Here is a 25969-nt window from a genome sequence, read left to right on the forward strand (position 1 = left end):
AGTTTTCTTAGCAAAGAATGGATTTACCTTAACGTATAATCCAGTTTTTTTTAAAGTTTCTTTTTCTTTTCTGAAAAAACCGGGAGTCCCGTGTTTTTGCAGAACTTGTGGAACTTTGCTCCCTTTCCTTTTCAGAGCCATGGAATAACTGATCTGGTCAGAGGAAGTACACAGACTCTGGAGCCCAAGTTCCTGGGTTGGGTCCCACTCTGCTACTCACTAGCCTTATGACCTTGGGAAAGTGGCCTAATGTGTGTGAGTGTGTGTGTGTGTGTGTGTGTGTGTGTGTGTATGTGTGTGTGTGTGTGAGAGAGAGAGAGAGAGTTCTTCAGCTGTAGACTGCCAGTAAACATGGTACCCCCCTCAAAGAGTTGTACTGAATTCTTACATAGTGAAAATGTATGTAAAATGCTGACAAAAAGCCTGGCATGTAATAAACATTATTGAAAGTATACTTTATGATTGTCGTAGGTTGGCTTTCCTCCATTCTAGTACTCAGTCACTTTGGTTTCGCTCCAGTCTGTAAGGCAGAAAAGTCTAACTTTGCCCACCCTGGCTTTGGTTTTTAGGATTCCTAACTGGATCGTGGTCTTGGCTGGACGGCCTGACCATTCCCTCTGATTACCTCTGTGTCTTGGTTGTGATGTTTCCATCTCCCTTCCCCTGACCAATACCTCATGAAAGCAAGATTTTCCTAAATCCCTTCTATTTGACAGAAAAGCTGGAGGCAGAAATACTTGAGGAAAGATATCAATGCTGAATAATATTAACACCCAAAGTTGTGTGTGATTTCAGTACTTTCAAAACACTTTTTTATACATTATTGATAATCAACCCTGTTAGTTTATCAGGTCAGGAGTATTTTTTCCTGTTTTACATATGAGAGAAAGAGACTCATGGGAGTTAATTTATTGGTCTGGGGTGAGATATTAAGGGGTGGCAAAATCAAGCATTTAATTTGGGTTTCCTGACTCTCTCAATAGAATGACCTTTCAATTGCACCAAATTAAGTCTCCAGAATATATTAGTCAGCCTTTACTAGTGTGTGCTGCTGTAATAAGCCACTCAAAAATCAGCAGTGGTTTATTTCAAATCTGCTTTACATATCAGAACTACAGCCTCCATCTGGAATATACCATTCTCTTGACAGAGAGAAAAAGCAAGGACCAACCACTGAATTATGCTTAAAGCTTCTGCTCAGGCATGGGGTACATTACTTCTGTTCATTGTTTAAAACATATCACATGATGAACCTTGTGATCATATGAATGGGATAGAGAAGAAAGCTCTTCCCTCAAGAGTGGTTCTGGAAATAATATGATAATGGGCAAAGGTGTGTACTCATGTTACAGGGAAGGGTGGCGTAAATAACTGAGGGCAGTAATAGACAACAGAAATTCACGAATTGAAATGGACATAGATGATTAGTGATGTTGAGCATTTTTTCATATGTTTATTTGCCATTTGTATGTCCTCTTTGGAGAAATGTCTCTTCAAGTCCTCTGCCCATTTTTCAATTGGGTTGTTTGTTTTTTTGTTGTTGAGTTGCATGAGTTCCTTGTATATTCTGGATACTAGCCCCTTATCGGAGGCACTGTTTGCAAAAATCTTCTCCCATTCAGTTGGTGGCCTCTTTATTTTGTCAATGGTTTCTTTCGCTGTGCAGAAGCTTTTAAGTTTCATATAGTCCCATTCGCTTATTTTAGCTTTTACTTCCATTGCCTTTGGAGTCAAGTTCATAAAATGCTCTTTGAACCCAAGGTCCATAAGTTTAGTACCTATGTTTTCTTCTATGCAGTTTATTGTGTCAGGTCTTATGCTTAAGTCTTTGATCCATTTTGAATTAACTTTGGTACATGGTGACAAATAGCAGTCCAGTTTCATTCTTTTGCACGTGGCTATCCAATTCTCCCAGCACCATTTATTGAAGAGGCTGTCTTTGCTCCATTGTATGTTTTTAGCTTCTTTGTCAAAAATTATCTGTCCATATTTATGTGGTTTTATTTCTGGGTTCTCAATTCTATTCCATTGGTCTATGTGTCTGTTTTTCTGCCAATACCATGCTGTTTTGATTATTGTGGCCCTGTAGTACAGGCCAAAGTCAGGAAGTGTGATACCTCCATTATAGTTCTTTTTTCTTAAGATTGCTTTGGCTATTCGGGGTCTTTTGTGGTTCCAAACAAATCTGATGATTTTTTGTTCTATTTCTTTAAAATATACCATTGGGATTTTGATGGGGATTGCATTGAATCTGTATATTGCTTTGGGTAATATGGCCATTTTACACACAATGGGATTTATAGATGATGTAATACAGAATTGTACACCTGAAATCTATGTAATTTTACTAACAATTGTCACCCCAATAAATTTAATTAAAAAAAAAAAAAAAAAAAAAAAAAGAAATGGACATAGAGAGAGGTCTTTGCAGTAGAAACAAAGTATAAATATTCAAAGAAAAGAAATAAGAAGTTATAGAATGTGGCAAAAGTTTACTGTGTGAGAGAAGAGTTCTCAATGATAATTTTGTAGCTTAATTTTTTTTTTCAGTATTCAGAAATCGATCATAGCTGTTTCCAGTGTCAGAGATGTTGGTTAGTGTCTGATATGAACTAGCTGAGGGAAAGTGGTCCATCAGGTATAGTGCCAGGTTGCTGACTTCGGAATTTTAGACTATCCATTGACAGCCCAACTTTCGCTCCTCAGTGCTGAGTGATACAGACTTCCTTTCCTAGAAACTCCCTTGGGTACTGAAGCCTACATAGTGTGCCTGAAATGATTCTTCCTTGAAAATGTAATAGAAAACCTAACTTGGTTCTTTCTTTCCCTACCCAAAGACCAAGGTCACTGAACCTAGGAATAAACTGAGTGGCTCACAGTTATATTCAATAGACTATACACTTTGTTAGAATGTGGTAATGATGCAAACGAGGTCAACTGTTACAATCCGCCTGAGGATATTGTAACTTCATTTTTTTGCCACCGTATCCTTCACCCTGCTCAACCATCACACACCTAGCCTGAGGGACTAACCAACTGTTCAGTATAAACCCACCACCTGTAGAAAACTAACTCAAAGTATATGCTCTGAATATATAATTTTATGCCCACTCACGTAACCATCTGAAGCTTTCCTGGTTGACTGGCCTCCCTCCTCCATGTCATGATTCAGGAGGCCCTATTTTTTCCATCCCATAGGTTTACCATCCACTACTGCCTCATTATCATAAATACCCAGTCATCAAAAAGGGGAAAGAGTCTAGGGAGACATCACACACACATTTCTTGTACTAAATTCTGCAAACCACTTTTATGACATTTGCTATTTTTGTTCACATTATATTGGTTAAAAGCTATTCAAATGACCAAATAATTTTAGTCAGAGTACTCCCTGGCTGGTCAGGCACTCCCCAGAAACAATTCCGTAAAATGGAAAGAGGAACATTTTAATACCTATGTCACACCCATTTTCTCAATTAAAAAAATGTGTGGTTCTTTTTTCATAATTTTCTCCTTGGTAAGCTACTGTGTTTACAACTTTGCACCTGCAGTTGCTTGTTAGAAGTAGTAAAAGAAAAAAAAGCACAGGACTATTTTTTTCCATAAGATTAAAATAAAGAGTACTCAATGATATTTCCTTCGTGGCAATTAATGATTTCACTGGGGTGCAATTTTTCTGAAGAATGAAGTATCAATACTTGGAACTCTATCAGATTTACCAATGGAATAATTTGTCCACATAATTCTCTACTCTTACTGCTAGGAACCCAGTTTTAATAATAGCATCCAGATGGTTCTCCAACTTAAGAATAGTTTATGTTCTAAAATTCTGTTTATAATTAGTTTGTCATTTTTGAGATATTATTTTATACACATAACAATACATTTGGCAATTGTCTTTATATCATCCATAAAAGTCTATTTAACCCGTCGTCTAACTGAGATATAGAAAGTTTGTAATAAAAACTGTAGTAAATATTGTTGTTGTGCTGTTGGTAATTCACATAAAAAACTTAGAAATGAAAGGTTATTTTCTGAATATATATATTTAATTTAAAATATTGATGTTTCAATGTATAAAGCAGCTATTCTAACTGCACATACTTTATTTGATAATAACTGGGTTTACTTTTTTATCATATAGCAAAATATAAGTTATGCTATCGAATATTTGTTTGTTCACACTTGAAAAAGTCCACATTTTATCAAAGTGAAGTATGGTCAAAGTTAATAGCTCCAATTTTAAAATACTTGCAACAAGTCATAGCCAGCTTTATTGCAAAAGGTCCCTGTACACACTTACATTAATTCTGGTACCTTAATAGGATGCCTGGTAAGCCATTTCCATACAGAACATGCACGATAAGAAATGAGAACTGTCCGTCCCTCTGGGTATCAGCTACTTGTCCCTCCTGGGCAATCATGCTCACATCACTGAAGCCTGTGAACATAACTATATTTATTCTCAGTGAAAAATCCAAGGACTTAAAGGAAAATACAATGTCACGTAAAAAAAATGTCACCAAAAACCAATATATGAAAACAAAAGTATTTTGTGGAATTTATCGTAATAAATTTATTTTGTGGAATTAAAAATAAAAGAGTATTTAAGATCCAGGTTGTGGTCACGAGTGTGAGTGGCTGAGATGAAGTAAAGGACAACATTGCTGGGAATGAGGAGGTTAAAGAAATGACATGTCAAGCGATGGCATAACCATGTACATGGATGTAGAATTTATCCAAAATAACCACATTGCGTGGGATAGAGAGCACGACTGTGAGCCAGAGCTAGATCTTCCAATGAATGAGGGCAAGCGATGGCAGACATAGGAGCAAGAAGGAGACACTATTTCATTGACTATATGATAGTTTATAAAGCAGGGTACTGCAGGAAAAGGATGAGTCTGTAGAAGCAGCAAAGGGGAGTAAGGAATGCCCCAACCGTAACATCCTCCCTGACTGATATGCGTTCAGAGAGTTAAAACAACCATCGCTTGGGAGACTAGAGGGGAAACAATACTTTTAGGAAGAGAGAAGTTGTAAAGACCACAGGATGAGAGCAGGAGAGGAAACTGGGGACAGAGGGGTTACAAAGCACTCTAAAACTGGTTTCCAGGGGAGGGAAGGGTAGAGCTGGGTGAGTTTCCAGAGATTCAGAGGACTCTGCTTGATGGTTCAGTAGGATATTTACTGTCAGAGCGGCATCACTTTGGAAGCTGACTGACAATTATAGCAGTAATCTGGTGACTTTAGTCTTCACAGGACCCAATAGGAGAAGACTCAGGTGCCATTGGGTCAGGCCATTCAGGACCTCAGCAGTGGTCCAACTGACCCGAGTGGGCACGAACTGGGTCATCTGCATCCAACGTATCAGTGAAGGCAATTATGGTGCCATGGGCTTTGGAAGGAGGGAACGCTGAGGTCACCTCTGGGTTCACGATCTCAGGTGATGAGATGCCTGGGATTTCTAATGGCTTCTTGGTTGCAGAATATGCTTTACCAGTTCTTGGTGTTAGTTCATGTTTCATAAGTCTCTTGTCCTGAGAATTTATATCCTTTGCAGGACTAGCAGGAGGATAATATGAATGTCAAAATAGTCCTAAGTGGTTGGCTCAAAACTGTTGGGAGGGGCCTTGGTTTAGTTTCTCAGGGGAAATTACCATGTTTCCCCCAAAATAAGAACTAACTGGAAAATACTAAGACCTAGCATGATTTTTCAGGACGACATCCCTTGAACATAAGCTCCAATGTGTCTTTGGAGCAAAACTTAATATAAGATCTGGTCTTATTTTCGGGGAAACATGGTATAGAGAAGGCTCCCCTCATTCACCTCACATTAGCCTCTTGGGGTACCTGAGCCAGGTCATCGTAAGGCTCTGCCAGCTCCGTCATTCAGAGCACACGCCTCTGCTAACGCTGGATGAGGTCTTTCAGCTTTAGGTGAGACTGCAGCATAACCACGCTCTCTTTCATAGAGTTTATGGAATAATCTGTAGAAAGCGGACCTTTAGCTGTGATCTGGAAATGTGAGCCTGCTGAAAGCATTCTCTACCTTTCACTGGGTTTTATTTCACTCCCTCAGCTTCTTTAGTCTATGATTTCTGGGTGTTTCCATGTCTCAGACACATCTGAAATAATCCTGTCTATTCCTGAAAGCTGTCCTTACCACAATGAACCAAGTCTTCACATGAGGTGCTTAGGGCCAATTCGTGTGATCGGTACAGACTGTATCCGGTCACTGGTCTGAGAAGAGCAGCACACCTTCTTCTTGGTTAGGCATGAGGACTTGGGAGGTTACCTTACACACGGGTAAGGTTTTCATTCTCCTGAATGCTTAGGCCATAGCGGGCATTCAGGCAGGCTCGGATGTCTATATCAGACATGATAAGGGACCGTTATCTCAGGTTTTTTCCTCTATAGAAATCTGGCTGCTTTGGCCTTCATCTCTATCTTTCAGTGGCACCAGTTCTGGAACAAGAGTCCTTACACCCTAAGGCATTTCTCTATAGAGTGTCTCAGAATGGTGATGTGAAGAGTCCAGCACTGCCAGGACTGAGGCATGTACATGACAAGAGTAGGTAAAGATCTAGCTAGGGCCGGGAAGTCATGATCCCTGAGTTATGGAGGCTGCCAGTGATCAAGGCCTGAGACAGAGATAGGACTGAGTCTTTAAGGCTGAGTTGGATGTGGAGTTGTCACTCTTTCAGATACAGTTCCATTATATCTCCCCCAACTCCCCTCATCTTAGAGCTAATCTCAGTCAAGGGACCAGTCGTAACATTCAGGCTCCCCAGAGATGGTCCCCGGATGAGGAGTGCGTGGAGATCCTGCACTGCCTACTGTGTTGTCGATGGTCTGTCTCTGAGGGCTGTGGGGATGGAGTGGTGCAGGAACAATGTGCTCACAACTTGTCTTCTGAATAAAGGGAATCTCTTTGGGTGGTCAGTGGTTCCATCAGGATGGTCTGCTCTGGCCAGTGCAAACTCAGTGCTAAGTATATTCAGCTCTTTACATCCATATTTCCAGCCTGGTGATTCTGTCAAGCTCAACAAAATGTAGATCTAAGAAAGTCAGAGCTTCTCTAGGATCCACAATGAGGTTTTTGATGAAGAAAGTGCTAATTGATAGCATCAGTTTAAAAGAAAAAACAAAAAACCCATCTAAACTCTCAAGTAAAAATTAATTCAGATGCTTTAACTGAGTTGCAGATTTTTAAGAAATTCAGCCCAACTCTATTAGAAAAAAGATGATTTTCTGATTTGGTGAGGATTCAAGTCTTATTCTTCCTGCACTTTCACATCTCTGTATCTATGGGAGCCATATGGTATGTGGTAAGGAGATGGGCTTTCAAGACAAACCTCAGTTTAAATCTTGGCTCTACCTTCATGAGTTGTGTGACTTTGAAAATGCTATTTAAATTCTCCAAAATAGACCCATTCCTAGCTTACAGGATCATTGTGAGGGGCTCATGTACATAAAATGTTTGGCAAAATGATAACATCTCATCTTCGACAACTGACAGTATGGTTGTGATTACTGTACGATACGTAAATTCAGTTCTTTAAGCAACATTAGCAATCTCTGAGATCCTGTCAGCATACTCAAGCACAAACCAATCGTGACCACAGAACTTGTAGAATCCTCTGAGTGATATAAACTTACCACTTGTGTTAGCCTGCTCAGGCTGCCATAACCAAGTGCCATAGACGGGGTGGCTTAAACTATATGAATTTATTTTCTCATAGTTCTGAAGGCTAGAATTCAGAGTCAGGTGTCAGCAGTATTGATTTCTTCTGAGGCTTCTCTCATTGGCTTTCCTGTGACCACCTTCTGTCTGTGTCCCCACATGGTCTGTCCTGTGTGCACTGGTGGGATCCTATGTGTCCTCCTCTCCTCTCTTATAAGGACACCACTCAGCTTGGATTAAGAACTACCCTAAAGACCTCATTTGAATTGAATTACCTCTTGAAAGATGCTATTTCCAAATACAGTCACATTCTGAAGTACTAAGTGTTAGCATTTCGACATATGAATTGGAGGCGGATACATTTCAGCCTATAAAACCATTTCTCTTGGCTCATCATGTATTAAGTCATGATCACAAAGAAGAGCATAGTATTTCTATAATGTGTTAAGCCCTCACCAAAGTTCCTATACTGAGGTACTGACCCAATTGTTTGGCTTTAGAAAGGGTTATGCAGGAAGTGTCTAGTTGAGCAAGCATTTAGTGCCTTTTAAGAAATTATAGTAGTTGAAACTATTTGCATAATGTTACCAAACTCCCTTCAATCATACAATCTAAATAATTAATTTATCCTAAAATTGAAATTCTGGAAAAGCTTCTATCTGCAGGCAACGATAACTATAGTATTCAAAATATTTTCTCTTTGCTCTGACTGCCAAAACTTTATATATATCATATATTATATATACAATTATATAGTTCGCAGATCAATTTTGTTCTTGCAGTAATTGTTTCATCTCTCTTGCTTCTCTCTAAAAATTTTAAACTTTTGTTTATTTATACTCTTCATGTACATATTCTGTTTATAATAGTTTGTATCTGTTTCAGTATATTGTTCAAATCATAAAATTAAAGGTATCTCCATTACTGTTATTCTCAGTTCTGATCACGCTATTGGAAAATGATAAAGGGCTAAAAGACACCATTGAAGCAGTTGTCAGTAGAGGGAAACCTGGAGAAAAATACCTATAAAGGAGAAACCAATAAACACTCAACAAGTAGATGACTCATCTTTATTTGCATATGTCACAATGGAAAATGCAACACCATTGTTTGAGAAATTATTTTTACTATGTTTCTATAAACAATACTTATGTAGAATAATTGAAAACTAAAGACTACATTTTATTTAAAATGCTCTACTTTAAAACATCTACTTCATATAATATCTATCAGGCTTTAATAAAAATTATTTACTAATCTAAATATTAAATATCATATATTTAATTATAAGCATTCATTATAAATCCAATACCTGTTCTTCCTTTTTTAGAAAGTCTTGAGTTTCCTTACATTTGTCCTTTCATACCGTTAGCAAAGCTGATATTCTACTTGTTGGTTAATGCTTTATTATTCTCTGCATTTGTGCCCACCATTTGCTATAAGTCCAAGGTTAAAAATTCAGACCTCACATGTGAACCTGCCCTCTATAACTCTTTGATTTGACTCTTCATTTTGTTAACATGTGCCCTGACCAAAAGGGCATGAGAGGCTGCAAATGGATGAGAGCAAACCCATCTCCATCTCCACTAATGAAAATACAATGCGATGGCTCTGACCTGTGAATGGGTTAGCGACACTCTGATTTCTACCTGGCAGGAGAAACACAGCACTCAACATTCCCAGAATGAAATTAGACTAGGATTCTTTGAATGTGTTGACCCCAGAGTTTCCCACAAGCATAAAGCATATTTCCTTATGAATACATATTTTGTGCCTATATTTGTGCATGTGTGTGTGTTTGTGTGTGTGTACGTGTGTGTGTGCACTCCTAAAAAAGCTGAAATATTTGAGGCTGATTTTGAGAGAGCAGCACTGTCTTTATTGGGTGAGGAAAAGAGAAAGATGAATAGAGAAACATGATCATGGTTAATTCATGACAATGATAGATGCCATTTATTGATTATTATATGCCAAGCACTGTGCCGATATTTTACATACATTGTCTCCTTAAATCTTTTGAGTTAGATCTATAGAGGCTTACAAATAATGTGAGTGTGTTACCCTCAATTAGACAATTCTTACGTGGGGGGAAGGATCCGAGGGTGAATCCAGAGCTCTCACATTCCCAATAGTGGAGACTATTGACTTTTAATTTATATTGTCTTTTGCTAAACTGAGAGCAGAATGGCCCATGATTGTCATATATACAGTTTTAAAAAGCATGGTCTTTATCTATCCAAGATTTTCTGTTCCAGCCTAGATGTTGATCTGAGGGTTATTGGGGTCCTTAAATTTTCTAGCTTTAGAATCTGATTTATTATTTTCCTCTTGAAACTACCTGGGTTATTTTCTTTAAATGCCAAATTCAAGAATAAATACCTATACCAGCTCAAAGAATATAGAAAATTTATGTCATCCAGGCACTGTTGTAGGTATTGAGTTTCCAGCAGTGAATAAAACAGGTAAAAATCCCGATATGCATGGAATTTTTATTCTAGTTAAGGGAAAAAGACAACACCTGCATTAAATTACTAAAATCTATAGACTTTTATGGTAGAAAATGTTAGATGCTGAGGAATAAAATAAAGCTGGGGAATGCTGGTGGAAGGGTGGGGTTTACAATATTTAACACTGTGTTTAGAAAAGGCCTTGCTGAGAAAGAACAGTTCAGGAAGCACCTGAAGGGAATGAAGAAACAAGCCTTCAGCTAGAAAAGCCCCAAAGCAGAAGCATGTTTGGTGTGTTCCAGAATCTGTCAAGAGGCCAGTATGATGGGAAGAGAATGAATCAGGGAAGGAGTAAAGCCAGATCAGTTCAGAGGACCTCGTAGGCCATTGCAGGGAGTCATGGCAGAGTTTTGAGAGTAGGTGTGACTTTATCCAGTTTATGAATAATGGGGTTATTCTGGCTGCCATGTTATGATCAGATGATCAGACGGAAGAGAACAAGGGCAGAAGAGAAATCAGTAGGACAGCTAGGGTGATAATCTAAATGACAGATAACGTTGGCTAGGAACAATGTAGTACCAGTGGGGGTAGTGCAAAATGACCTGTCGGAACAAATGTTAGAGGCAGAATCAACAGGATTCTTTGTAGAGCAAAAGAGAGGAGTCAAGGACAATTTCAAAGTTTTTGCCCCAACCCCTGGAAAGAAGGCATTGACAAGACGAGAAAGACCCCCTAGAAGAACAAGTTTAGGAATGAAGGTGGATTCAAATGCTTGTTAGTCTCAGGTACATGCCAGATATCCAAAGAGAGCTACTAGGAAGGCAATTGAATTTCCTGAGGAAAATCTGGAATTTGCCACCATATAAATGGTTTTTGAGGCAAGGCTACCTACAATTTGTGGAGCCCAGTGAAATATGAAAATGAGACCTATCTGTTCAAAAATTATTGAGAATGACAAAACAGTGACATCAGAACATTAAATCAAGTATGAGACCTTTCTGAGTGAAGGGACCTATGCACAGGTAACACAGCCAGTAAGCCAGTCCTGATTTAAAGCCATAATCCCAAATGTGATAATCAAGAGAGCAATGCAGATACGTAGGTAGATGGATAGGTAGGTAGGTAGATAGATAATAGCCAGATAGATGATAGATAGATAGATAGATAGATAGATAGATAGATAGATAGATAGATAGATGACAGACAGATAGACAGATGTAGGGGATAGGTGTCTAAGGAGTGAGGTCTGGGGTGTTTAAATGTAAAGATGAGAGAGGAGGATCCCTTAGAATTGACTCCAAAGGAGAAACCAGCAACATGTTTGAACTAAGCAAAACAGAAACAGTGCTAAAATACTTGCTATGAACTTCATGATGGTTCGTTAGGGTCCAGCCTCAGCCAAAAGAGCTGGGTTGTTGCCACTGAGGTCCCCTGTGCCCCGTTGCAGGAGTTTTATTAGAGTTTGGATTGTAACATGGCGGGTTGATTTGGACTTTTACCACCCACAAGGCAACACTAGAGTTCCTCTGTAAACTTTTCTGTCTTTAAATTAAAAAAAAAAAAAAAATCACTTCCGTAATTAGTGAGATTTTGAAGTCCATTGGCTGAAGCCTTGCCGAAAAAGAGAAGAACATTCACTTTTGGAGGAAGGTGCCATGTTGGCAGAACACAGATAAGGGAATAGCTCACAGAAGCAGAGAAAGGCAATTTTAAGTATTGATGTTGTTTTCTAACTGTTCAGACTGTGTGTACACCAGCCCAATAGAGTCTGGCTGACTAGAGCCAAAGGGAGATGAAACCATCGGGGGCAAGGCAGAAATATGCAGGAATAAATAATGAATGTATTTCTCATCACATGGCACAAACCCACCTTGGGTGTGAGGTTTAATAATCAGTTATCTTAGTTACTGAAGCCTTGAAAATTTACCAGGTTGGGTATCTAGAATTCTAGGGAATTCTTTATGCAGGGAGTTGGCTGACGTAAAAGTCTGACCTTTCTAGTGGAATAACACAATCTCCTCCCTCCTCACTCTTCCTCGAATCTTTAATGACCTGTATTCAGTAGACCCTGAATGTGCACAAATGACCCTTTGGAGAATGAAGAGGGAGCTGTCATAGGTCTCAGGAAAGATGTCACATTGTGCCAGCTCCTCCCTGGCTTACCCCGAGATCATTTGAATCTGCTCAGTGCATCTGACTTCTTCAGGTTCAAAACATCCATGTGGCATGGAGGCAGAGGACGTGACAGGCTCTCGGGGGATGTAGCAGAAGAGATACTCTTCTTCTTCCAGGTACTCATATTTTGGAGTGACAGGGGGCAGAAGGTGGGACATTAAGTTTGGAGAAAAGGGGTTACGTTAACGTATCCCGTGCCATTGTCAGCATCTCTCAGTGGATTTACGTCGCTTACAGGGCGTTAATATAGTTCTCTTCCACATTCTGATGAAATGTAATTTGATACAGAGAGCCAGTATGTTATTCCAAGATTGTAGCACAGACGGTGAAAATGGCCTTGACATCAGCAAATAGAATTGACTTTGGGGCATAATTTTATTCTGCCTCCTGTGAAGTAAGATCACCAAAGCCTTTTCCTCAACATCATATACTTAGAGCATGGCTGTCAGCTATTCAGTAAGCAAAACTGTCTGCTTTGGATAACAAGCTCATAGGCCTTTCTTGTCCTATATACCTGGAAGGATGCTTTGTTGGCATCCTTTTAGATTCAAAGTCGTAGGGCAAATAACCTTTATTGAGCTACTACTGTGTGCCTTTGAGACATTTTATGAAGGTTATGTCATTCCACCCTGTAACCCTTCTATGAGGAAAGTATTACTTCTCCCATGTCATAGGTAAGAAATTAAAGGTCAGCGAGGAAAATAAGATCAGCTGTCCAGTTGGCAGGGAAGTTTTATTAGAGTTTGCATTGTTACTTGGTGTATCAACATGCAGCTTTTACCACCACAAGGCAACTCCAGAGTTTCTCTGTAAATTTCATCTTAAAAAAAAAAAATGTATATGTCTACTATAAATGGTGCTATTCCTTGTTCCTTTCTTTTCTTTTCTTTTTTTTTTTAAGATTTTATTGGGGAAGGGGAACAGGACTTTATTGGGGAACAGTGTGTACTTCCAGGAGTTTTTTCCAAGTCAAGTTGTTGTCCTTTCAATCTTAGTTGTGGAGGGTGCCGTTCAACTTCAAGTTTTTGTCCTTTCAGTCTTAGTTGTGGAGGGCGCAGCTCAGCTCCAGGTCCAGTTGCCTTGCTAGTTGCTGGGGGCGCAGCCCACCATCCCTTTGGGGGAGTCGAACCGGCAACCTTGTGGTTGAGAGGACGCGCTCCAACCAACTGAGCCATCCAGGAGCTCAAGGTGCCGTGTTCAATCTTAGTTGCAGGGGGCGGAGCTCACCATCCCTTGCGGGACTCCAGGAATAGAAATGGCAACCTTGTGGTTGAGCGCCCACTGACCCATGCGGGAATCGAACTGGCAGCCTTCGGAATTAGGAGCATGGAGCTCTAACCACCTGAGCCACCGAGCTGGCCCCCCTTGTTCCTTTCTTACATGGCTCAAATAATTAGAATTTTCTATAGGTATACAAATATCCATAAGTTTTTGGAATCAAATGCTCATTTTCAATCTTTTCCATTTCTTCTTAAAGATGGGGGTAGTTGGGATCCTATAATCCATGATGCTAATGATTTAGCTTTTTTAGAATGAGAGTAGGTGGTATTTTTATTTCTTTGCTTGTTTTGGTGTTGCTTTCATGGGGTTATGCTCTATATAACTTTTTCAGTTCATTAAATATTCAAAAAAAAATTCAAAACCTCAGTCTACTTACATTGTAAGGCCCAGTAACAAATGCTAGGCCACTGTAAGACTTTGGATTTTAGAGTATGATTTTGTATGAACACTTTTCCTACGTTAAATTCACCCTAAAATTTTTTCAGAAGCTGTTTTAAAAGGGCATACAAATCAGATCAGCATTTTGATGTAATTTGACAGCAAAGTGTCTAATGGAGAACTTGGAACACTAAGCATAGTACTATTTAACGTCCATGTTTTATAACATCTTCCATTGAGTTGGTTTTCCAAAAGGATAGACGGCAGTAATATATTTGATGTGGAAACCCGTATTCCAGAATCTTCTTCATGCCTAATATTTAGCAAGGTTAAACCTACCATGTAGCACAGACATTATTCTGAATAAGGGAAGAAAATTATCATTTATATTTACGGTAGCAGAGAAAATTTACAAGATTTTCAAGATTCAAAAACTACGTATGTATTATTTGGACTAGCACTGTACATTTTAGCAAGACCAACAGATAAAGATTTATAAAAATAATCCAACTAATCAATGTGGATGTTCTAATCATTTCATGGCTGCTTGACCTCTGGAGGTCTTCTGTTTGTTTTTAAGCTAAGTTGACTTGGCAGGGTCTGGCTGGAACAAACCTATAATGGTTACCTATTTGAGTGGCTTTGGAATATTTACCTGTGTGGTTTGCATTTGGCTGTATCCTTTCCTTATCTTCATGTCCTTTTCCTGCAGCCCGTTTTCTGCATAGCAGTGCTAGCTGGAGAATAGTAGGAATTTAGAGAGGATTAACCAACACATGAGAAGCTTATAAGTATTCAAATAAGTTGCTTAGAAGTAGGTGGCAAAGCTTAGGAAGATTTATGAGGTTTAAAGGCACATATCCACAGTTTATCAGAACTTTCTAAATTATAGTAGATCATTAATTCTCCCAAATTTAACATGAGACTTCACTTATTAGCAGGTAGCATGAGAGGTCATGGCATGTCACATTTATCATTTTGCTGACACATGTGTTTGAATCATGTCTCTAACAGGGCTGGTATGCATCAGCCCAATATGCATGAGCCTGGCCGAGAATCTGGATACCTCATTACTTTGTGTTTCTTACTTAAAATGTCATCAGCCATGTGTCATAGCCATTACTGATATTCATTTGACAGAGTGGGAAATTATGGAAAGCATATTCTGTATGATCTGTATAAGTCAAATCTTGTATAAATCAGATCTTCTTGAAGATATTTATACACTTACTAATAATGAGCAGTTTCTGATTATTGTTGTGTCTAGAATCTTGTGTAGTTTCTTAGAGCTATGTAAGAAACAAATGTAGGTTACAGGCTCTAAGGAAGTTTATACCCTAGCTGTGCATTTCATATAATTTACTACAAAGTTCATATAAATGATTATAACCACATAGTTACACATTAGTAAGTGCTTCATTTTTCAATGCATTAGTATTTAGAGATAAAATAAAACAAAAATTAAAAATATTATAATTCAGATAGGATTTATCATGGAGGACTTCCTGGAGGAGAGAACTTTGAAACAAACCAAATCCTCTATCACCTTGTTAAGCGTATTCTCATTCTCAGAGTGGGGTCTTATGCAGAAGGACAGCCTTAGTGGTAGATGAATTAAATAGTAAACTCAGTAATCTACTTTATATGATTTCACAGACAGGAACAGTCTCTTTGTTAGTAAAGTTCTCCTCATAGTTTGGACAATTCTTTACCTCAAAACTTTACCATCTAGTAAAAGAAACTCTCTCCCCTAGGAAAAGACAACCCTGAGACTGATTCAGGTATTTACTCTTGAAGGCGAATGCTTTCAGATCTTTTATTAAAAAGAACACAATTAGCTTGGATCCTGGCATTTCCAGACAAAATTTGACAACTTCCCATTTTCAGAGGTATTATTAGAGTGGTCAATGGGAACCACAGATACGTTGTCTGTTTTAAGGAACTGGGCTTTATAAACAATATGACCTTACCCACATTTGCAGGTGGGCATCAACCTTCTCTTCAGCAGAGAAGCTGGAATAATTACAGACAATGGTTGTTATTTGCTTTATCTTAGATCAGGTTTATCAAGACTGATTCTTTTCTCCTTTTTCCTCCCCTCAGATGTATATCCAGACAACAACACTTACTGTCTCCATGAGTTTAAGTGCTTCGGTATCTCTGGGCATGCTCTATATGCCCAAAGTTTATATTATAATTTTTCATCCAGAGCAGAACGTTCAAAAACGCAAGAGGAGCTTCAAGGCTGTGGTGACAGTAGCCACCATGCAAAGCAAACTGATCCAAAAAGGAAATGACAGACCAAATGGCGAGGTGAAAAGTGAACTCTGTGAGAGTCTTGAAACCAACAGTAAGTCATCCGTAGACTTTTCGATGGTCAAGAGCGTGAGCACTTCCTAATAGATGTACGTTGAACATTCTTCTGCTAGTCTTGGGGATGGTGCTACATGGTTCCGGGGCATGATGCTACTTGCATATCATGAGATCATCATGGCAGTTAGAACTATTTGGTTAGAACCAAAGGATTTTGAGGCACATGGCTCTTTCCAAGAGCACAGACATGGATGCAAAACCTCTTTTGCAATGTCTCTCTTGTGAGGCATTACAGAGCTGCTGAAGCTTAGAACTATCTTCCATTTATAAAATTACCTTTTGGTGGTTAGAAACTATTCTTTACTCTTTGTTAGTTCAATATTGGTTGCTCTTTATAGAATTAATAGTTAACTAATATCTATAGAACATATTACCAAAGATCTTGCACACATAAATGGTATGTTATTGGGATATTCAGGGAAATGAGAAAATTGGTTAAGCGACAATGTGAGGTTAAGACATAGTTAATACTTGTTTCCCCCAAGTGGTCCCCTTATTTGGCTGCCCTTGGCTTCCCTTCTTGAATAGATTAAGATAATTAGAGCTCTTCTCTGAAAGCCTCATGACCCTGTAAATAGAATCCTTTTTACAACCACCACTCCACTTTTCATTTCCTCGCCTATTTTTCTCTTCTCCATAGTTCACCCCTGAAGAAGCACATGATAACGATACACTGGTACCAAGCTAATCCAGAAGAGTTTAACTGACCTATTCAGTTCATCTTGGTATCTATGGAAGAGCAGCAAATAGATTGAAAATTTGTATTGTAAAATACCAGAGAGCTGAGTATAGTAAAAATAATAAGAAAATAAATCAAGCTCACATTATTAGTTTCAGCAGATTGGATCCCCTATGCTCTGTACTTTTGACACAAAATACAAAGATTAAGAATTGATCTCATCAGATTGAATTGTTATAGCAACTTACAGTTTTCACTAGATTCATAAACCTTGCCTTGTATCAAGATTTTTAGATGAACATTGTCTAGTCTAATGCCCCATATGCAGAAATATCCTTAAAAGATAAATATTGATACATTACATTTATTAGTTTCAATTACTCTCAGACTTCTTGGATTATTGGCCAGATCCTCTAGGAAGATTACTTCCAGCTCACTAATACCAAATTTAGTTACTTGTAGAGAAGCCTTTTAAGAATTCCACAAACACTCCCCACACAGTCACTTTTCTGCAAGCATGAACCCTTGAGAAACTGCAAGAAAAGGCACAATAAGGATGGGTTTTGGTCATAATTGTTATAATCATCTTTGATTACAGGTAAGGAATTTACTGGGCCTGTTTGGTCTCTAAGCAAAAGATGTACTATAACTACTTTCAAAGTCATCCAAGTAGAAATGCTTGTTATTTGAGGGCAGACTTTTATCTGTGTTTTTCTGCCTTGAAAGCATCAGTTCAGGAACTTCAAACCCATCGCAGGATGCCAATAATCCGCCGTTAGCCAACAGTACACTTTGTACATGGGTACGTCTCAGTGCGATGCAGCAGAGCCTATAGTTGTACTTGTTTTTTAGCTGCACTCCAGAAAACGTTACATAATATGGTTGCAAATGGAAACAACCAAATACACAGTCAGATAAATACCAGTCATCCCAGACTCACTCACCTCTGGACTGTGGTAAGAAAAAAACAAACAAACTTTTCCCACTTTTTCAAAAAATAAATAGTCTCCCCAAAGAGGAAAATTTCCAGTATTAATAGAGACTAATCCCTTATTAAAAAACTGTCTCATACATTTTCTTTTTTCCTTCTGTTACTTTCTGTTGATGATGAAATGGAAATTACGGACCATGGGTTCATTTCCCCCATTTTCTCTGAAATAAGAATGAAGGATTACAAGTGTGGAGCCTGTACGGAAGACAAACATATAATATTCTAGAGGAGTTAGATGCTCACTTTTGGATGATAAAGGTGACTCAAAATCAAGTCAATTACTATCTGAAAGAAGGTTAAGTTGTACTTGGGAGATTTTGGTGTATTCATCTTTTACAGGAGTAGTTTGGATTTGAATAAATTGAGCCCAGATAAAGTGATTATAGTTTACACATTCAGGAGAGACAGTGCATGAAGTCTTCACCCATCCTTCCAAAACCCCACCCCAAGTACCCATTGTTAACCTTTATTCACGTGCACCACTCGGGTATCATGGACTTCCCATGTCCCTGTGACCCTCACTACATGTACCAGTGGTTTTAATGGAGTCAAAAGTCTTCTAAAATCACAAACTCTCTAAAAATATCAATAACTGGAATAACACATGCAACGTTTGTCTTCTAAAAATGTGTCTTGTCTCTTTAGACATATAACTGAACGTTGGAAAAGGCTTTGCCATTCCACCGTAATTAGTACCATGCCTCCTCAGATTTGAAACCCCTCCTCCGGAAATGGGTAGAGTCTATTCTCAGCAAGTCCGGAGCCGGTAAATGCACTGGACCAGTGTCTGTGCTGCTGCATTCTCATACTTTCTGCTACCGGACTTTTGGTAAATCACTATTACCACAACAAAGTGATGATGACACACATGAAAGTATTTTATAAACTGTAAATCACCGTATGCAGGTAAAATGATCAGTGTTGCCATGAGAATCTAGATTGGTCTGTGGTTAATAGAAAAGAGAACAAATAAAATTCAGAAACCATTGTTTTAGCATTCCTCTTTCTTTTTTTTTAATATGTGGAGGATTTTGATATTATGGCTACTGTTCCATTGTTGAGATTTTTTTTTCTGACCAATTCGCTGTGTATTTATGATATACATTCCGTGTTTTTCTTTCATGACCATGGAGCAGCTCTATAGGTCGTATTTAGAAATTTACTCTTAATGATGACTTGTTGATGCCAGAAATTCTGGTCACATATTTAAGGTTTTAATGCTTCAAAAGCTACACAGAATAAATATAAGTCATGTGAAGCTGGAAGGGAGACCAAGGAATCCATGTTAATTACTGAATTTGCAGATTACTACATTTTAAACAAAAAAAGGTCAAGTGTTGTTTCATCAAAGTGTGGGAAAGGAGTTAGAAACAAAGTTGATATATATGAATTTTATCAACTGTACCCAATTAACAAAGGCTGTAACATGGTATTCCTTAAGCTATATGCGTGAATAATTCATGAGAACAGCTGCTGCTGGAGGGAGCTCTGCTTTCTCTGGCTATGAACACAGTGTGGTGTGCACAGGAAATTCATTGTTGCTGCATTCAAAACCTGATTGTCACATAAGCATATTCATTACCACTGTGAAAACACTCCCTATTATCTCATATGTACCTCCCTGATCCATTTTGCTCTGTGATACTACTTGCAAAATATCTGCCATTCCCAAGGTTTGTCCCTTACCATTATTTTCCCGTTGACTAAAGTCATGGGCTTCCAAAGCCTTGCACTCCCTTTTCTAAACATTAGAAAAATTAAGATTGCTCTCTTTTCATAAATTATAGTCTCAATTCTCAATAGACTTCTACCATCTTTCCCCCCCTGGAGATCACTTCTAAGGGTTCAGAGAATGAAGAGTGCATCTTTAATTAGCTATGGACTTAAAGTTGGAATGATCCTTGAAGATGGTCTGATTCAAATCATTTTCTGTTGAATTAACATCTGAATATTATCTTCTTCAAAGTCTTTTGCCTCTCGTTCTTCTATGCCAACCATAATTTTTTTTTTCTAGCTACCCACAAATGTGAATAATATTTTCTACATTTTCAGTTACTGTTGAATATGTTGAATAAGGCATGAAATTGAACCACCTTTTTAAGGGTCATTTTCTAACTATTATGACAATTTTTCTTTACCTTTTCTATGAAGATTATGTGAAATTCCTTCAAAAACATAGCTGATTTTATTCTACTTTTTTGAGGAAATTTGGAGGCATATGAGAGCATTATGTCAATTAGAAATAAAAAAAAATGAAGTAATAAAAGTAAATGTGCATAAAAATCATTGTATTTCACTTTACACCAAACCAAATGTAACAGACATCCTGCTTTTTGGATGGGATAAGAAGAAATGTAGGATTCCTTATTGATTCTCCCAGACAACAGCCCCTCAAATGTGCTCTGCCTCTGTACTCTCAAAACCCAACATTGTGGATTTTGGACCAGTGATGAAACTGAAGACCAGTCACCTAGTTCAATGAACTTTTCTCACTCATTTTGTAGGAAACAGAATGTAATTTAAAACAAGGTCTCAAATCTACTTCCTTTCTACTGTGCCACAAAAATAATCTAAAAGCAGTGTGAGCAATGTAGATAAAACAAGCAGATATGTCACCTATTTTTGGCATGAAGCTCATAATAGTCAATGAAATAAAAAATAGCAAAAACAGCTACAATTAGTACTTCCTTGGGTTGTCTACATTAATTTTAGTGACTGTGAACTTTGCATGAACTTGATCTCTGGTAAGAACTTGTCTGGTCAATCACCAGTGGTGAGGTACACTAAAATGGAACGAGCCTGATTGCCAATTATTTCCGAAGAAGACTTTTATAATTTCCTCATTCAATGTTCAAAAACTAAACTGTTCTCTAAAAGTCTGTTTCATTCTGAGTTGGATTTATGTAGTGAAATACATATGTTTTGCATTAATTTCATATATTTCTTATGATTATTCATTCCAGAAATCCACTGAAAAATAGGACATCACATTTGAATTTTAGAACAGAGATTTATTCCATCACATCTTTCAAAAAACCCAAAGGAATTATTTGGATTTAGATTTAGAGTCTCTGGAAATTTAAGCATAAGTATAAATTTGATTTAGAATATTCTGTTATTCATATCTTTCTCATCTTACAATCATGGGTTTTACTTCATGGTAAGTTGGTACTAGAACAATTAAATATTCATTTCTTTCTTTGAGTCTTTGTTTTATATACATCTGCATTTGTATCCTTTGGATGAAAGAAGACGGCATATATTTACTTTCATATTTACAAATATTTTATGAACTTGTTATTTTATTATGTTTTGTCTAGAGTCTAAAAGTATTTTTCAATGGAAGATATATTCATTCTCAAAGTAATTATAATTACTAACTCTTTTTTGGTCATCAAAACAGACTCAAAGAATTTAGGTCTTTAACTGAGGTTGTAAAAAGTATTATTTTGTATTTTGCAGTAGGTATTTATGGTTTTTCATATTTCATATTGCAAATTTTTGTCAATCAAAATACACATTTAAATTAAATTTGACCTAAATTTATTAAAGATTAGAACTTTTACATTTTCAGTTTTCTGCTAAACGCCTATACTATAAAATGAGGCGAGTGGTTTTACCGATTAAAATTGCCGCTGCATTTTTAGTCCCATGATCATTTAATTTCTACTGCACAGTTTGAAAAATAATAGGTAACATAGTAAAAAGTGAATAAAAACGTCATTATGGAATTTGAATTTTAAAATGACTTTAACAGAATAATATTATATAATAATAATGTGTCTTAATTTATCTTAACAGCTTCCTCTACCAAGACAACATATATCAGCTATAGCAATCATTCACTCTGAAACAGGGAAGTGATACAATATGAAGAAATCTGTATGTGATCTTAAACAATGGACATGACACCGCCAAAACTCACTCCTGAAGATCTCTGTAGACTACACTCAATCAAATCAATAGTCAATCTTGTAAGGAACAAAAAGTAGCCATGACCCAAAAGTATCAATAACAGAGAGTGAAGAAACCCATTTTATACAATACAACCAATGAGTATCAAGCTAAAGTATTGCTTACTCATGAGCCGTTAAAAATAATAAAACCACAAAAGGAAAACTAATGTTAGCTTGTGAAAAAAAAAATGCTGTTGAAATAAACCATGTCTGATGTTATTCTTGTAAGTATTTTTCTGTGATTGTGAGAATTCCCGTTCCTGTCCCACACTGTTCAACTTGTATAAGACAATGAATCTGTTTCTTGTAATGGCTGACCGGATTGAAGCCCTGGGTTGTGCTAAAAATAAATGCAATGGTTGACGCATGCAATTTTTATACAAATAATTTATTTCTAATAATAAAGGAATGTTTTGCAAATGTTGAGAGTTGTTTCGTTCCAGTTTTAAAGCCAGGGAAAACTCTTTCCAGTTGGTACTTGTGCTGTTACGTTAATTCTTGCTCCAAAAGTCCTAGTGTTCCAAGGAAATAGGATTTCCTGGAGGAATGTGTTTTTGTACATTCATGTGTATATGAAGAAGATTGTCTTTTATTCCTATATGAAAAAAAAATTATTTGTGTAATATTTTGTGACTATTTCAAGATTTACGTGGTAGCTTTTTCATAGTAGTTGCTTCTTTTATGAAGAATCAAGCAATAGCTTGAGGTGAATTGCTTCAGGTATCATAATTAACAAATGATGAGTTAAACTTTACTTGGGAGAATGTCATATGAAAATCATCATCTAAAAGTATATCAGAGTGTCACTAAAATTCTCCATTTTCTAAGTCAGAACTTTTGCATTATGACATGCAGTATTCCAAGGTATGTAATATTAACCTTTTCTCACCTGGGCCTAGTATCCAGTGAAATCAAAGAAGTAATGGGCCTTACCCAGTACATTCCTCAAAGCACAGAATTAGCATATTTATTCCCTTGGCATCACTAAAGAAACCACAGTTCAGATAATATGTCAATGCCTTCTTATTTTCCAAATGAAAACATTCATTGGTTCATAGAACAATATCATTAAAGAGAGAGAGAGAGAAAGAGCAGAGAGCTTGTGTCATGCTAATAAACCATGATAGGATGGATAAAGGGAGGCTGTAAAGGCTTTCAAATCTGTTACTATTTTCATCATGGGCTCCTTTATTCTATACAATCCCAGACATCCATCAAGTCAATGGGTCTCTACAATCATTTTGTTAGTAAATGTTCTCTCTGCTGAGTTAGCTTGGCTGGCTCATTGCACTCCTTACAGATATAAAGAGCTGGAGAATTCTGACCTCCACTGTGGTTATTTCTCAGGGATTTTGCTGAGGGCTTAGGAGGTGGTCCGATAGGCTGGGACAATGGGAGGGATCCAGTAAGAAGGATTTAGCATGTGCTACCAGTGGTTCGTGAGTCCCATGCTTTAAAATGAACTGCCTGTGTACTATAGATAAGCAAATAAAAGTTGCATGGAAAAATATAGTATTATATTTTTTAGAATCGACCTTGTGTTTTATTCTGGCCAAGAAATGTCACATCTAATCTCAGCATGCCAGAGGGAATACTAAAAATGTAGCCCAGGGTAATATTCAGCAAATGTCACTAGAAGATGAGTGGATATACTAGTATGACCTTGGGCCAAATCTGACCTCAATTTTTAAAAAAAAAAAATTAGCTTAGTTAATATTTTAAGGTGTCTACATCAATGGTGATCTGTCATCAACTAATTTTCTTTTTAAGAAAAACTACTCATAAAATTTAAACGTGAGGGATGACCCATTGGAACATGAATAGGAACTGAATGGCTAACTTAATTTGGAGTGTTTGTCAGAATTTTTTACCAAAAAAATGTGGCTTTTCAGATGAATAGGATTTTACTTTTAAATTTAAATTAAATACCACATTATGGGAACTCTCACTAGGAACAAAAATTTGTGTTATTTATATTTCCCCCCTCCCCATTTTAACTATATTCTCTATTATTTACCACTGACAGTGTAGAAAGATTAACAATTTTCTAAATTATATTAGCTAACACTGAGTTATTCAGTCAGCAAGCAGAAAAAAATGGCATTCTTAAACTCTATTATGCAACCTTACCAAATTTTCTCATTTCATTTAATTTCTTTTAATGTCAGTATTTCCATCCATCTTTTAGAACAAAATTGCTAAGAATAACAATGAGGTTGCATGAAAGCATAATTGAGAAATATTAACAAATCGTAGAATATTCTAATCATACATAATAATCTTTAGAAATGTTTCATTTTTGCTTTTATTATGGTTTCCCCTTTAATGAAGATAAGGATAATGAAGAAAAATTTGACCATAGCTAGAAGAAAAGATTTCTTTAAGAAGAAATTATGTCTGTGAATGTTCAGAAACTTGCTGACTGTCACTCTTGGAAAATGTCATATTTTAGGCATAGTAGCAAAAAGCAGAACAATAGTTGTCTTCAAAAGCTATTTTCTATTACTGTTTTATTTCAGTCTTTTTTAAGATTGTTTGTTTAGCATAAAATTTAATGATGTTATTGCTTTTGGGTATATTATTTCATCATTTAATTTAACCCTTCATTAAGACATTCAGAATATTTTTCCCTCTGTTGAACTCAGTGTATGAGTGGATGAATGTAAAGACTTTACATTGATGAATATAAAGGCATATATTTCGACTTACTTGTCTGCCTTCAGAGTGATAAGGATAGAGGAAAAGAAATTTGACCTGTTAAATACAGAGGGTGAAAAAAAAAAATGTATACACATTTTAAGAAAGGAAAAAAACAACTGTATTAAAATTACACTGATGGTAACCACTTTGAGCACCTCTTGTAATTGCAGAAGTCAAACGTGACTTGTATTCATCTTTTGTTATTGGTATATATTGCGTATTACAATTTTAATACAGTTTTTGCCTTTCTTAAAATATGTATACATTTTTTTGGCACCCTGTGTATTTTTTTCTAATTGTCTACTGTTTAATTAAGTAGCTTAGGCAAAGCTAACTAGGACAAATAACTTGTGACAAAGTCAAGAATGCCAGCATGGATTGGGACCAATGAAAAAACAAGACATGATCATATAATCACTTGGAAGGTAGAGGTGATGTGCTTATAGAAAACAGGAAAGACAAACAATTGGTGTAACGTTTCAGTTTTTAAAGTAACTGTAAGAGATTATTTACCAATGAACTAAGTCCCATTAGGTAAGTTCACTAGAACATAGGATGGTGTTTGAGAGCTAATGAAAATTATTAGAGTGTTAAACTATAATTTTGGAACAGTTAAAAATCTTACTCTCAGACAGAGGTAAAATAAACAAGTCAAGGATTTTATTCAACTCATTAACTACTGAGGACACAAGTAAAATGTTCAACTAGTCTAAAGACCCTTTGAGATACTAGTAATATATATAATAAATAAATACATATTGGGATAAATCAGCTGGCTAGATACAAAACTAGTTTAATGTCTTATAGTATAGTAAACCACAAACATTGAGACAATCTATTCCATTGGATAGATATTATTTGAATCTACTGGATACAAATCGACAAATTAACCCTTGTACCTACAGAAGTCTAAAGTACCCATATTGACAGAAATTCAAAATCATCACCATACTGAAAGAATAACCACTAACATATTTTGCCTATTTCCAAGTTTTGAATAATTTTTCTGGGGAGTGACATTTCATTGTTTCACTTCCCCTAATTGCAAGCATTACATCACCAGTATTTGAATAGTAAAGATCACAGCCATGTCTAAAATCATGTTAAGAGAATCCAAGTTAGTAAGAGAAGGGATCTGGGATGGGTCTGTGCTTTAACTCTTCTTTTTTATCTTTATTCTGTATCTGCAGTTCAGAGTCTGGATTGCATAAGATGATATGGAGGATAAATGTGAATAAATGGGTGGCTGCCTTCAGCTAACAGTATCCTACCTGGCAGTTCCTCAATCATCTGTGAAAGCAT

General features: G+C 36.9%; 1 protein-coding gene and 1 pseudogene across 5 annotated transcripts in view; one reads left to right on the forward strand and one right to left on the reverse strand.

Annotated features, from left to right (window-relative positions):
* LOC109456636 (transcription factor BTF3 homolog 4) overlaps positions 1-12467 on the reverse strand; it is a 37063-nt pseudogene extending 24596 nt beyond the window's left edge.
* The window catches only part of GRM8 (glutamate metabotropic receptor 8), a 680449-nt gene extending 658333 nt beyond the window's left edge, over positions 1-22116 (forward strand). For 2 of the 5 annotated variants that reach the window (XM_074315645.1, XM_019749054.2), the window contains exons 10-11: positions 16072-16373; positions 21813-22116. In XM_074315645.1, coding sequence (XP_074171746.1) covers positions 16072-16368 — 297 coding nt within the window. In that variant the 3' untranslated portion in view covers positions 16369-16373; positions 21813-22116. The remainder of the gene's footprint in view (positions 1-16071; positions 16374-21812) is intronic. The other 3 variants (XM_019749052.2, XM_019749053.2, XM_074315646.1) reach the window with 2 other exon arrangements.
* The last annotated feature ends 3853 nt before the right edge of the window (positions 22117-25969 follow it).

The sequence above is a fragment of the Rhinolophus sinicus genome, linkage group LG11, assembly GCF_036562045.2.
Source record: "Rhinolophus sinicus isolate RSC01 linkage group LG11, ASM3656204v1, whole genome shotgun sequence".
Taxonomy (NCBI): Eukaryota; Metazoa; Chordata; class Mammalia; order Chiroptera; family Rhinolophidae; genus Rhinolophus; species Rhinolophus sinicus.